Source organism: Epinephelus lanceolatus, chromosome 7 (assembly GCF_041903045.1).
Source record: "Epinephelus lanceolatus isolate andai-2023 chromosome 7, ASM4190304v1, whole genome shotgun sequence".
Taxonomy (NCBI): domain Eukaryota; kingdom Metazoa; phylum Chordata; class Actinopteri; order Perciformes; family Serranidae; genus Epinephelus; species Epinephelus lanceolatus.
In genome coordinates, this window is record NC_135740.1 from 24,443,424 (window position 1) to 24,458,694 (window position 15,271).

Sequence of the window (15,271 nt, forward strand, 5' to 3'; positions counted from 1 at the left end):
TTCCTGTTTTTACGCCGTCTTCATTCCCCTCCTCTTCATCCTCCCGCTTTTTTATTGCCTTTCATCTATCAATCTACCTTTAAAATCATTGTGTAAGATGAAGCACAAACAGAGTATGGGCATACAAGTGCACACACACATCCACAAATGAGCATCTAGAGGGGCGGAGGAGCGAGAAAGCAGGAAGACTGAAAGCATCGTCTCAAGGACAAAGGTAAGCCACTCAACTCTTGTCTGAAAGCAGAGCTGCTTCATGCAGCAAAGGGCTGAGACTTGAGTCAAGCAATTGTAAGTAGCGCGTCTCCCCAGTCGCACTATTCACCACGGAAATAAAGACAAACTATGAAAAATGGGAAGCCAGACACAAAATGGACATCCAGAGAGGCACACCTGAATGCCGTAGCCTTCTTGAAAGAGCAGCAGAGCTATAGAGATCTCTCTCACACTCTTTTTCTCTTTGACAAAGCTAGGCTGGAAGGATGAAAGCACTGAATGAAAGCCTACACAGGACCTTAAGGGACAGCATAATGGTGGCACAGAAAGCAAAAAGGAGTAGCAAAAAACAAGGACGAAGAGAAGACTGATAAAGTCATTTTATGGATGTTCCTAGAACATATGATGGGAAGGAAGTTGAAGGGAAAAGAGTGTGAGGATGGATGAATTGTAGGGGAGGGTAATAAGTAACACAGAGGATAATAAGTAAGGCAGTGAGAGAGGGCGGGAGAGAGGGTGGAGAGAAAGTGAAAAGAGAGGAAAACTGAAGTAATAAAGTCAGAAAAATCCTTAAAAAATTACTTTACTTTTCTTTCTCAGTTCTGAATGATCCTTGGCCTATATACGCACTCAAACAGCATGAGATATGTGTATGTGCACAGACGTGCACGCATGTGAACGGATCACGCACCGATAACATTACACTCCTTAATTCCTAATTAATCCTTCTAAACTGGATTACGGTGCAGAGCATGACAAGCCCAGGATTCCACCCTTCACCCTGATGACTGTGTGTGTGTGTGTGTGTGTGTGTGTGAGTGTGTGTAATGTCACTTTACTGTTTTTCAGCCTGAAGTCTCAGAAGGCCGGCCTGTCCTCGGTTACATGATGTTGGGAAATGAAGCTGACAGTGTCTGCGGTCCCCTATGACACAAACACACTCACATACACTCTTTCTCACACACATACAATGCCTCTCGTGCACACACACACAAGTGTACACACACACACACACACACACACACACACACACTAACACACAAGGAGTCCCTTGACAACAGGTCTTGAAACGCTTATGAATTATTGTAGTGAGTGGCAAGAACTCAAAGCATTACTTTACACATTTTAAGTGAGGACTCGTGGGGGATATGTGCTTACTCACATAACAGACACAGGTCCCCTGACACACACACTTGTCCTGGTTTGAAAGCTGTCACACAAACTGTCCCATGTGATATGTATTCTGCATTACACTACAGTCTGAAATAAAACCAGAGGGCTTTATAGACACCAGTACTAATGAATTCATTTCATGTTCCATAGCACTTTGTAGACAAGCTGAGAAGTGTTTTATAGCAGAAAAAGCTTCCACTTCTGTTCACTCCTGTCTGTTTGGGGGGAAAGACTTGAGCAACAAACCACCAAGAGCAGACTCTATGCGGCTCATGTCATAAATATATGGAAAGCAGGGTGTGTACACAGTTTTTTGATAGCAAAGGGGATGTAAGGCTGGGCAATATATCAATATCATGATACGTGATACGAGACTAGATACTGTCATAGATTTTGGATATTGTATTATCGCAAGTGCATTTTTTTTCTGGTTTTACAGGCTGCATTACAGCAAAGTGATGTAATTTTCTGAGCTTAGCCGACTGTTCCAGCTGTTCAATTATTTGCCTTTCCCCACTTACTATATCCACATATCGTCTAGCCATAAGTGGATTTCATAATGACTGCAGCAAGATGTCCTAATGTGTGGTACTAACACTAGAGTACACAACATACGTCATGACATAAGCCATTTAACCACAACATAGTTATGGCCTGGGCCTTTGGCCTTTTTCTTACTGACAGCCCAAATCATGTTGTCAGCATCCATATTTTATCCCAATTGATTCCTATCAGATTTCTACAGATGTGCCTCAGTCCGGATGCACTGGCTGCTCACATCTGATTTCAAAGTATCTTTGAACACAACACACAATGATGAAGAGCCAGAGTGACGGAAGTGCTGAGCAGATCCATGCTGGTACTAGCAAAGTGCTAAAGAGGACACCATGAGGAACAACAGTCCATGGACAGATGTCAAAATATGTAGTTTGGAGGGCAGAATGACGAAGCTCTGTTTTTCCACACTTCCCACCGCTCTCCACAACCAAATCTGGACTACTACTATCATCTTAGGCAAAAAAAAAATACTAAAAATTCAACAGCAAAATTCCACAGCTTTCAAAATCCTGTGTGACAGGACGGGCAGAGTTATAAGAAATCAAATACTATGCAACAAATATGCACCAGTGCATTTTGTTCCTCTTAAATAACCAAAAATACACATTTAATAAATGACTACGCTATAACGTTCTGCTTTGGTGTACTGTAGCTGTTTGATGATGTCATAAATCTAAACTCTAACCTTTACCAAACAGTACCAACAGTTTTGCTGTAACATACAATAACCCATTAACTTATTGTAAACCAGCTACTATAATGTTCCAACCTAATGAGATTACTGTAACTGTGGTCAGCTCTTAAGGTAGTGGAGGACATTTAGGTGGAGAACACGGCTGTAAAATGCAAACAGTGACCAAGCTGTTAAATCTGTTAACTTAAATGGACTATCCTCTACACATAACAGATAACTGTATTTATCTTTATGTAGCCACTGATGGAATTTCATCATATAACAAAGCAAGAAATGTGAACTTCAGCACAGTAGATACATAATAGCCTACAGAAAGTGCGAGTTGATTATGAATGTGTTGAGAGAAATGAGCTACATTTGGACCCCAGTATGAATTAATAACATGCAACATATTGCATTCCGTGTTACTGTGCGCAGTACTGTGTTCTCCGTGCTCATTAAACCATGCTGGCAAAGGAGAGGATTGGGGGTAGAGAGGGGAAGTAGTGTGATGGATGGATGGAGAGGGGGGTCACAAAGGGATAGATGGAGTGAGTTGGGGGGAAATTAGCATGCTTTCATGCGTTCTTCACCTCAGTGGAGCACCATGGGGCTTGTTGATGCCTCTAAGTGCTATGCAGTATTAAGCAGACAATCTCTAAGGAAGCCTGTTGGCGAAGTGCATGTGTATGTGGTGTGTGCTGACTGACCGCTAACTGTGTACAGTGAAGTACTAAGCCCTAAATAACCTATTTGGAGAACAGAAAGACAGAAGGGAAGTGGAGAGATTCAGCGGAGAGCCAAACATTGTCAGAAGAGTGAGGCATTAAAATGCTCGCTGTGACGTTGTTCCACTCCTGAGAGGGGAAAAGCAGAGATGAGAAGAGAAATATTAAGAAGGCAGGGAAAGGTCTCTGTCCATCTGTTCTCTCACATTGTGTATACTGATGGAGAAAAAGGCAGGACGCACATGTTGATTGAGTCACCTTTTGTTAAGAGCAGCAGAGTCATCTCTCCTGCAGCGTTCACAGCAGCCAGCAGAGCAGTACGTCACAATGACCAACCTAAACACCTTAACTCTCTGCCCGGCTCTCTCATTTCACCTTTTCTCCCTCACATGCTCTCGCAGCTACCCTCACTCGGCTTCCTCATTTTACCTCACCTCAATCTCCATCTCCTCAATCACTCTGGTCGCTTCATGTCTCTTCACCTTTTGATTATTCGTCATTCCTTCATTCCCTCCCTCAGTGCTCTCTTCAGTCGTACACAGATCACTCCTGCCTCCATTCGTCCTTCTCCGAGCCTCATTCATTCTGTGCCTCTCTCCTTCACTCTAACTTCAATAACGCCATCCGTCTTCTCGTCTACTGAACCAAGATTAGTCTCCATCCATCTGCATCTTTGACAGTAATCTCTCCTCCTCCTTTTTTTTTTGAATAGTACCTGCAGCTTTCGAACATCATATTAATATTATGAAGAATAAACTTGTGAATAATTCAACAAATACACAAAAGAAAGAAAGAAGAGCTGACAACCTTATTACTGACCCTTACTATTTAGAAATACTAATATACATTGGGTTCTCATAGAAGTCTTGACTTTCAGAATTCAGGTTTAAACCTGCTACTCTCATCCATCATTGTATATTTATTACATTTTTGTTTTTTTCCTGGCAAACAATGCAGTGGCCTTCATGTTTGTTTCCTTCAACTGGCTTCAATCAAGCAGCATGCTTGTTATCATCAATCCAGCTCCCCAAAATTTGCACTTTTCCCACAGTGGCGGCAAGCTTTTATCTTTCTTGGGTTAGCCAGCTACCTCGTGAGCCAACAAACAACAACGTTTTTAGTAACTTTCTCCCATAAAAGCTGCAGTGCTGCATCAAGTGCTACTCACATTTTTCAGAGTCTGGAAGAAAGGGAAAGCAGCATGTTTGTAGTTTCACGCAGACAGCTTTACAACTCTGAATATCCTTAAAACTTAACTGCCAATAATACTGTGTAAATTTAGGTTTTTATCACAATGAAATTCCCTAGATAAGAAACCTGTCTTCATACAGAGAATACATCACTTTAATGATTGAGAACTGTTTTCAAGATCCGCCAATATCTGATGTATGGTTATTTTATTATTAGTATTATTTGCAATGCTGTTGTGGTCTGTAGCTCTTGCCGTTTTAAACTGTTATATTCTTTGAGGCTAGATACAAAAAACAGGGAGAAGGTAAAGCTTTCAGAGCAAAAATCAACATGAAACTTTGAAAGGAAAAAAACTCTCTGGGTTCTTCAAAAACTTTGCAGAACAGACTTTAAAAAAACATTCTTGGAGAGATCTTTAGAAGTCTCTGGCGTACCACTCCATTCACCCAAACAGACTTGAGTTGCTGCTGATGCCATGTGCATGCACAACAAGTCCTGAAAGGTTCACTCTGCTCGCTGCGCATCTACAGTGTAACAGTTCTCGCAGACAAAGCACTTCTAAGTACCATACATTGAAAACAAAAGACAGAGAGAGTACACATGCAAAACATGTGACTCGCATTAGTTATGGGGGCCGCATGTCTCGTGTACTGTAGCTTGTTATAGGAGGTGTAATTTAATCTCGGTTGAAATGACACTGCTTCAAGTCGTCCTTCTGACTACTTTCTGCCATCACTGCACATCAAAGCTGTACTGTGTCTACACTGATATTTCATATACGTGCCCCAGTGACACAGGCGGATCTGGGATGGTTTTGTCTCTGAAAGTGGTCAAAAACAAGAAGAGAAATTATTAAACAATTCAACTGAGTTTTTTTTACTCGCACCACAGCCTTTGTTTGAGCTGAGATAGAACTTTGGGTGAAGTCTGACTCCAATTTTCAGGCCCAGTCAAGCTCTACAGCCCCACTGAAATAGTACAACTTCAAAGCCCACTCACTCAGATCAATACTTAAAGTAGTAACTCCATTCACACGATGACAAATTACTCATCTGCCTTCCCTCTCTCTTTCTTTTACTGTTAGTCCCTGATGCCCTGCTACCATCACCCTGCTTTGCCAGTCTCAGTTTCACCCTGCAGTTAATCTGCTGGGTGGAGTGACGAGCGCTTGGGGAACCAACGAGAGGAAGATGAAGGAGATGAAGGAAGAGGGGAATGAGAGGAGGGGGGAAGGGTAGTGAGCGATGGCCATGCATTATTGAGCATACAGAGTGGAGTTTTTAGGGGATAAATGTGAAAGCATGTTTAGGGACAACCTTTTCCCTTCTGCTTCCCCCGCCTTCTCCCTTCCTTCATTTCTTGCCCCCCCTCCAACTTTGCTTTCCCCACGAGGGTGGCCACATCTCTTATTCAGTGGGGAGGTTAAAAATTCAAAGCTAGGAGGGAGGAGGTGCGGGGAGGAAAGAGAGTACCTGAAAATGGTCAAAATGAAGGAATGTCTTTAGGGAGTTTTCTCAAGTGCTAATCTAGAGAGCTCCTTGCTTTGATTAGGCGCGCGTGTGTGTGTGGTGAGGGGTGGGTGGTGGCTGTGGTGGGAGAGTATGAGGACGGGGGAGGTAGATGAAGAGAGTGAGAGAGAGGAAGAGAGAGCAGGAGAGGGTGTAGATGTACACTTTCATGCAGTGCAGTGTAGTGTAGCACACAGCGTGGTGAAAAATTAAGGTGCCTGCAGGGCGAAGCAGAACCCACGTCTTGTAGAACACGACACATGCAGATACTGAGTAATGGAGCAAGGGCTTCAGCATGCAAACACACACATACAAAACAGGCATCTATGAGCACAGACACACACCAACTGTGACTGACCAAGGAGCACATACACAGCCTTATTTTGCTCACATTAACTATGCGTACAAATCTGAATTCTTGTGCATCCATGACACATAAATTTTAGTTCACACACACACACACACACACACATAGTCGCACAGTTACTGGTAACAAATTAAGGTCAGAAAGTGGAGCATGTCCTGGTCCACCAAACCTTGTAAATACCATCGGTGTCGGGTGTAAATGCCACTGGGTTATCCACATTATACACAGCCTCCACAGCTAGAGACCAGGGGCCATGCTACACCAGCGGCAATAAAAACTGGGCAGGTTACAACACAGACCACACATACACCCTTGCCGAAGTGCATGCACAGACACGCTTGCGTACACACACATGGAAATAAACAAGATAATGTGTGAGTTAAGAAAGTTGGTGAAAGTGTGGGCAAAGTTTGGGTGAAATTGATAGTTTTAATATGTGCGATTGTGCGAGAACCCCGAAGACATGGTCTAAGCCATCAGCATAATGGGGAAGATAGTCTAATAGCACACTAATAACTCACTAGCCTGCTAACACCGCATCAGTAGCAGCTTAAGGCTACTGTTAAACAATTCGACTGAGATACGGGCTCTGGACTTTAAAGGACACTTTCAAATGCCTCTGTTTCTGCCATCTATCTTGCCTTTTCTCATTTTACAGCTTGCTTTATCTTCACCCCCCACCAGTCCTCCATCATTTTTCTGGTTCCATCCCTCGTTCATTGTCTCTTTTCATAAGAACCCCTTTATCGGGCAGAGATAAGAGAAGAGAGATGAGGAAATCAGGAGAGAGAGGAGGAAGAGGAAAAGGAGGAAGGGAGATGGGGGTTAATGCTCCTATCTTGTCAACTCCATCTTTGAAGTTGTTGCACTTTACCGCTGCATTTTTTTATGTATGCTATCAGTGACATCAAAGTGGGCTAAGTCTCCTGCATGTGTGTATGTGTGTGTGTGTGTCACTGCCCTCAGGGATAGGTAGCTAATATTGCAAAAAATAAACAGAGGGAGTTGCTGAGGCGGGGAAGCGCAGCCATCCACAGTCAATCTGCACTTTTAGCAGCACTGCACTTTGACTCTTTCTTCTCTTCTCTTTATCGCTGCCTTTCCTCATGATTAACATGCTTTCTAATCATAGCTGCAGCCTTGGTGTGACTTCCCTTCCTCCTCCAGCCATCAATACAAAAATTAAAGCACCTCTACCTTCACAAACACTTTGACACCTCAGAGGCGCAGGCACGCGCCCATGTAAGTCTGCACATAGACACACACAAAGCATACATATATAAGAAATACAGAGGGGGAGGAAAAAGAGTATGCTGCTGTTACCAACAGGAGCAAAACAGGAAGGAAGAGTGGGTGGAAGGAGTGTAGGTATGCATACATATATCCCTTCATCCCCACATCCTTCCATCTCTGTTCATGTTTTTTTCCCTCTTGGCCTGGGTGAAAAGAGACAGAATCATGAACACTGGGGATACTTAGCATCTGTAACAAGCTTTTGAGCTTATCAGCCAATCCCTCAATTAAAGACACACACTCAAAAAGGTTACGTACGTACTCACAGGCACATACACACACAGAGAGGTTCTCTCAGTCCCTGCACAGCTGTCATATCACTAGGAACATTTAAATGGTAATAGTGTTGGGATGAGACATTGGAACGCTGGCTGGCTGGCTGGCCGGCCGACTGGCTGGCTGGTTGGGAGAGGAGCCGAGTGAAGCGAAGAAAGCCTATTCCGTTTAAAAACAGGATAATCTCCAGGAAAGAGAAAAGGCAGCAAGGAGATTAGGCACACACAGCGGTAATGCTCCGGCATGAGTACACTTAGCTCATTTGCATGTAAAACAGAGGAGAGAGATATAACGAGGGAGGGATGGAGTGAGGGATGGAATGAAGAGAATGAGTGGGACAAAAGCGTGTGTGAGTGTGTGTGTGTGTGTGTGTGTGTGTGTGTGATCCCGCTTACATGTGTATGCATAAGAGTATGTGAGTGAGCTGTTGCAGTTGGCAATGAGAGCCAATGTGAGCACACACAGATGTGTTTGAACCTGATAAGGCCTGATGAATGAGCGGCGTTTTGCGGCTGTTCCTCAACCATAAAGAGATGGTGAATGAGGGAGCGCTTGCTATTGCCGCACTGAGAATACACACCGAGGCTTAGAGCGCGAGCAGAGCCAACCTAATGCACCGCTACTGTTGAGGGCTTAAGAGGTATAGTTAGGATTTCAACTTAAGCACTGGTGCACATAAACGTACACACAAACACAACCTATAAACATCAAATCTTTCATTTACAGGTCATACCTGCATACTGAAAAGCTAGTCTATATGTGGGCTATAGGTGCCGTTTCGATTTATGCCTCTCACAGACACGACTGTGCACACACCCATAGTTATCCAATCGTGTGGTCATTTGTTGTTGGCTAAAAGGTGGTGGGGAGAGAAAATAGGGATTACAGATATGAGTGGAGAAATGGCTGCATCCAGAAATGGAACGAATAAGAGAGAATAGAAGGAAAGAATAGTGTGATATTTTTCCCAGCTCTTTCTACAGCATTAGTGACCCTTGCATTAACCTGCTTCTCTTTCTGCAGCCCCAGCCTGAACACTGCATGATTTATTAACAAGGCCGGCTTCTGTGGGCTACACAAGTACAAACATACACACTGAGATATACACACGCACACACACACCCTCAACAGAGAAGTTAAAACACATTACACACAAGCTTTTCAAAGCCAATACTAATTTAGCACAATCGCGCACAAACACTCTTATGGCTTAATAAAGTGTGCCCGTTCCTCATTTAGTCATCTAAGTGCTTTATTAGTACATATTTTAAACAGTCTCGGGAGACTGCAGCTCCGAGTCTACACTCCCCATAAACTGTTATCTAAAATTCTCCCTAATTATACACAATCATGCACACAAATGTACGCGCTAACACACACAACTCGCAAATGTTTCTTGGCTGTGACCTAGAGGGGATCCAACAGTGGAAAAACAAACATCTTGGAGAAGTGGGTTGTGTGGGGATTATGAAACTGAGATGGAGGAGGACAAGGACGAGGAGGAGGAGATGGAGGAAGGCAGGAAAGGAGACCACTGAAGTGAAAAGCAGGGTCTTCACCTTCTCACCTGTAGCCATTTTCAGCAAAAACTTGCAGGTAATTTATCAGGCCTGTCAAATGTGGAGCAGCAACTGTGCAATCATTGGGTACAGAATCCGAAGAGACATTAAACTAGGGGTGGGCGAGAAATCGATTCTTAGATGCATTATGATTCTTTTTGGAAGATGCAGAAAAGTCAGTAATCAGCAATTTAAAACCCATTTCTCAACATTATGATCGGCCATTCCAATTCCGTAATGATAGGCTGTTTCTTACGGCTGAACCAACTGAATGCTGAAATGAATCGGATGTAAGCGTGTGTTGCGTTTACGTCCTTCCAATTCTAACTACTATTGTGATTAGGGTTTCAGAGGTGGGTCATTGTTACTGCTAGCAGTACTACTACTACTACTACTACTACTATGAGTACTACTAGTACTACTACTGCTACTAGTACTGCTAGTACTACTGCTACTAGTACTACTACTACTACTAGTGCTACTAGTACTACTACTACTATTACTACTACTACTACTAGTACTACTACAACTACTAATAACAAAAATAGTGTAATACCATATGACGTAACACTGTGATATTTGCTGAGACACTTATCGTACTGTGAAAATCTCATAGCAAATTCATCTGTTTATTTTTATTACAAATACGCTATATTTTTTAAAAGTTACAGTAAGGAAACATTTTTTGATGCATTACGATGCATCAATAATCACACTGTAGCCCAGTGAATTGGAACAGAATCATGTGGTGCCCAGAATCTCATTGTAAATGAACTGTGCCTCATGAATGACCAAAGGGTAAATCTGCAGTGTCAATATATCACACAGCTGACATTTCAACAGCCGTACAATCAGTCTGCTGTAATGTAAAAATTAAAACAGTGCCAGGAGACATGTGTTTGCTTAAGTTATTTCATTAGCATTAAAATGTTCCTTTGGTTGACAATGACCTTGAGCTAGTGCACTGCAACAAAAACAAGTCACCAAATGTTGCGATCTCTGTTTAGCAGCAGATGTAATGACCTAATCAACAACACAGCACAATAATTCTCCATGCCTCTTGGTCTTTTATTGCTAATATATGACATATCTCATCCCTTTAACTGATTGGTCTACAACCTGACAGAGGCCCCAGGCACACATGAGCACACACACACACACACACACACTTCCTTGTTGATTGGTGGCTCATTAAGGTGAAAAGTGAATGGAACAGACCTAAGAGGAAACTCAGCAACACTAATACACACACAGACACACACACCTACAGAGAAGGAAATTGATTTCTTCAGAACACAGGGAGATCAAAAGGCTTATTATAATTGGTTTGTAAATGTGGTTGAGCTCACCACCCACTCTCTCGAGCACATACACCAGCATACAGGCATCCTTGTGCTAACAAACACACATTCGTCAGCAATAAACTTGTCGGGATTTTATAGGAGGCATGTGTGATGCGGAAAGGTGCTGTTGCATGTGTAGGTGTGCAATGCAGCGATATATATATATATACAGTGGATGCCATCACAACGTGACTCCTCGGGCTGGAGTCGAGGGGGAATCTCCACTGGAATAAAAAAAAACGAGGTCGCCGTACTACAACAGACCATGGAAACACAGCAGCAGAGACTGAGACACAGAAGAAGAGGGAAGGGTGTAAAGGCTGGAGAATTGGGATATGAAAATGATCCTCACATTATGAGGATTAATAATCATATATGCTCCTGGCCCTTTTCTCTCCTTTTCTCTCCCGAATCAAATTAATCACCAACGTTCCCCCTAGCCCTGCCTTTCCCTCTGCTCACTCTTCTCTTTACACCCACCTCCTCCTCCTCTTCTCTCCATCTCTCGCTCTCTCTCTCATTCTTTTGCTAATTGGGCTATCTGAGGTGCCGACTTCAAAAGGCACCTGCTATCAAACACATACTTAAAAAAAAAAAAAAAAAAAGTGAGAAAAGGACAGTTCAGTGTATCTATACCCATATTAGATGAGCAATGTTTGAATTCTAGCTGTGCCACTGTCCCGCACTTCCCAAAAAATGGGTAAACGCATAAAAATACTGTTTGAATTCTGTTCACTCATTAATATATTATTATTATTATTATTATTACTATTACTATTACTATCATTAAAAGAAAACGAGGAGAAAACCAATGCTAAAAAGCAGAAAGCAGACACAAGCACTTCAAAGTAAGTAAGTGAGAACCAGTAGCTTAATGGAGAATGTGGGGATAAGCTTTGCCGTCTGAATCCTTATACACTCCACTAACTGCTTTACAGCCACACATACTTGCTCATCTAAACAACCTGGCTTTTTGCAATTGCAAATAGTCATATCAGGTTTTTATATACAGGGCTTTGTTATAAGCCCTTACACTTGCAAAGCATAATAATGGCAGGAAATAATAGCAGGCTTTTTCCAGATGTCTACAGGAGGAAGATGGCAGTATACTCGCATGGTTTCTCTGCTACAAATATTGCAGTGGAATTTGGCTAGTTTCATCATAATAAATTCTTGTGAATACCGAGCTGTACCATCGTCATCAAGCTGTACAGATGTACAGTGTAACAGCTTGCTATTATCTCAGACTGGGCATCAGTTCAACCACATTCAAAAGCTCAGTTACGTAACAAAAATGCAGCATGTAGTCGTATTAAGAATATATCTTCCCATATTTTCTTCCATAAAGTGGTGCTTAGGTAAAACAAAGCCACCCACCACTTAAAATGTCGCTGAACCACAGCAAGAAAGGAAGGAAGCCTGCAGCTCCCAAAGGTGGTGTACTTTCTGAAAACTCTGACAGTCTGAATCCTCAAAAAGCCAGACCTCACTCGATTTATTGACTTACTATATAATGTATACTTCTCATTTCCCATGTTGACAGCTTAATGTTGTACTTCAATCCTGGTGAAAAAGATATTGAGCAGCACAGCACTGCTAACAGTGGCCTTGGCTGCAACGGCTGTTCGCAAGGCAAGTTAAGTAGTTTGAGAGGAGAAAGGTGAAAAGTCTTGAGGTAAAGAAGCCTCGACTGGAATAAATCCAGTAAGAGGAGCTTTTCTCACATAGTAGTCTGGACATGTTGTGCTCTTGCCTGACCTCAGAACCATTACCGAAAACATGTAGCCATGTAGGCTTAACACTGAAGTACAAATTCATCAGGCAAAAAAAGGTCTGTGAGTGTATGTTAAGTCAAAAGCAGCTAAATGAGATCAGATGCATTACTACAAAAACAAACCTATGAAACACCACACAATATAGAAAACATTTAGAAAATGCTCTGTGATGGATTTGCTGTAGATACTAATAGATTCATCACACATACATAAACAAACCAGGGATAATTGATGCTCAGAGTCTGACAGCAGCTTCAGTGGCTTATGGGGATGCCAACTATAAATAGGATTTAAAACGATCTGCTCTTGTTAGGGCAAAACCCATCTTAACATAACAAAAGTAATATCACATTGACTAATACAAACAAAAGGTTTTAATTATCATCTCTGCAGTTTCCGAGACTATTTCAAGATTTGTTTAGTCAAATTCTGACATGCTCAGCAGCAGGAGGGAGACAGGAGGAGGAAGGATACCTGGCCTGAGCTTAACTACTGAACTTGACCTCATTTTCAATGAGAGATAAGGCAGATTGAGATACATGGCTTGATATATACAGACCGAAAATGGAAATAACCACAGATAAAGAGCTAAAGATAAAAAAAACATGCACGCTTGAGTGTGTGTCAAAGTGTGGAATTGTGTCCATGTGGGGCATGTGCAGCCAGAAGGCGTGTCTCCCACCATCAGCTCTCTGCTCTTCCACCGAGCCTCAGAGGTCAGCACCCCTGACCCTGCCCTGAGCGCACTATCCCCACCCCCCCGCACGTCTGTTTTCTGTGTGGGTGTGTGCGTGCGCGCAACCCCAGCAGCACTGCTGGGCAACTGATGGAGAGGAGGAAGAAAGGTCAGAAAGGGTCAGCGGTGGCTCGGTGTGGTGTCGGTCTGTTTGCTGGGTAACGAGGAATGGGGGGTGCAAGAGGAGGAGGAAGAGTGAAGTCGAGCTTCCAGAGGTGAGGGATTAAGAGAAGGATAGGGAGGTCAGGAGGAATGTATTACGCCTTGAGCGTTGTGTTTAAGCAAGAGAATGAAGGACAAGGGGTGAAAGGTCAATGTGCATAACCAGAGCTGGTTGTTTATTGGGTGTGTGTGCATGCACAGACACACAGACATGTATACACAATACAGACACGGTGTGGATTAAATCATAAGTGCGTGCTCACAAAAACATACGATGCTTACACAAAAGCTCCAAAAAAATCCAAAATCTATTTTAAAGAATGTTTCATTCTGAGCTACCAAACTCCAACAGATCTAAACAGACTGGTCTCTCTCTCTCTCTCTCTCTCTCTCTCTCTCTCTCTCTCTCTCTCTCTCTCTCTCTCTCTCTCTCTCTCTCTCTCTCTCACACTCACACACACACACACACACACACACACACACACACAGAGAGAGAGTACATCTGCACAGGCAGACATACAGACAGGTGTGGGGCTATGAAAAGGCCACGGTGTCTTTATAGTCAGCTCTCAGAAAAGGTTATTAGACATCAACCGGAACAGGCGGCTGTCTCAGCCAATAAAAAGTGGAGGCGTGGGTGTACGGGCCAAGGGGGTGGAGGGGTCAAATCAAGGAGTGACAGGCGGACGTTAGGACTTGCCATACAGGTGAATGCAGATGGGACAGCTGCCAACACTGACATTTAACTGACATCAACAGCTAGCATCAGCCATGTGTGCATGCGCACTCCTGTTTATGTATATGACATGGACAAGAGTCAGTGTGTGTATGTGTACCGAGACTGAATCTGAAGGTCAGATAGAATTATATACACACCCACACACACTGTCTGTCTGTGATTTCCTGGTGTCCTGGTTATGATATGAATATGGAGGAATTATAGCAGAAGGCTCAGTGACACTGGGACAAGGTGATAGGAGTGGACAGGTGTGCGTGCGTGAGCGTACGCCCGTGTGTCAGCGCTTTGTGCCAGGACAGCAGGTGGCTAGTCAAAGGACATCAGTGACCTTCTCCTTATCCCTCCCTCTACCCTCCTCTCTTTGTCCATCTCTCCCTCTGTCCCCAAGTCCCCATGCGTCTCACCCAGTGCTCTGTCTCCGCACAACAAGTCACGGGCACGTCGAGGAGATGAACACATACACAAACACAGGTGTGGGTGGTTTATTCATGAACTTGTGCGAGATGCTGTTTTGACACAGTGTTGCTGAATAATGTAAATGTGCAGTGTGTCCTCCCAGCAGAGGAGAAGGGTGAGAAAGGCTGGAGAGCATGTGTGGAAAAAAAAGAACTAAATGGAGGTGTGTGTGTGATATTCTTACCTTTAGTGGCTGATGGAGGCAGAGCAGGAGGATTGAAATAGACATGGAATCAGGGAGAGAGGGGAGGGATGTGGGAGAGGTGAGGAAACAGGGAAAAAAGACATTGCTCATTACTGTGAAACAACATGATAACAGCAGTAGTAAAAACACACACGCCACACACTCACTCTTAGTCTGTGAGGAGAAGGTTAAGGTGAGTTTGGCAAAGAGCTCATTGTTTTCGAATTTCTCCTCTTTCGCCTTGGTCCAGAAACTCTTCTCAGAGAGGTCCTCAGGTCCGATCTAAGAGAGAGAAAAACATACAAAGAGACAAAGAGAGAGACATGAAATGAAGAAG

General features: G+C 43.2%; 2 protein-coding genes across 2 annotated transcripts in view; both read right to left on the reverse strand.

The window, feature by feature from the left end:
• LOC144463861 (protein diaphanous homolog 1-like) overlaps positions 1-3,929 on the reverse strand; it is a 55,844-nt gene extending 51,915 nt beyond the window's left edge. The window contains exon 1 of the mRNA XM_078169638.1: positions 3,775-3,929. Coding sequence (XP_078025764.1) covers positions 3,775-3,929 — 155 coding nt within the window. The remainder of the gene's footprint in view (positions 1-3,774) is intronic.
• Positions 3,930-13,503: 9,574 nt separating this feature from the next.
• Positions 13,504-15,271, reverse strand: part of LOC117260872 (protein diaphanous homolog 1-like) — a 54,080-nt gene continuing 52,312 nt past the window's right edge. The window contains exons 17-18 of the mRNA XM_078169639.1: positions 14,905-15,216; positions 13,504-13,599 (exon numbers count right to left, since the gene is read on the reverse strand). Of these exons, the coding sequence (XP_078025765.1) occupies positions 13,504-13,599; positions 14,905-15,216 (408 nt within the window). The remainder of the gene's footprint in view (positions 13,600-14,904; positions 15,217-15,271) is intronic.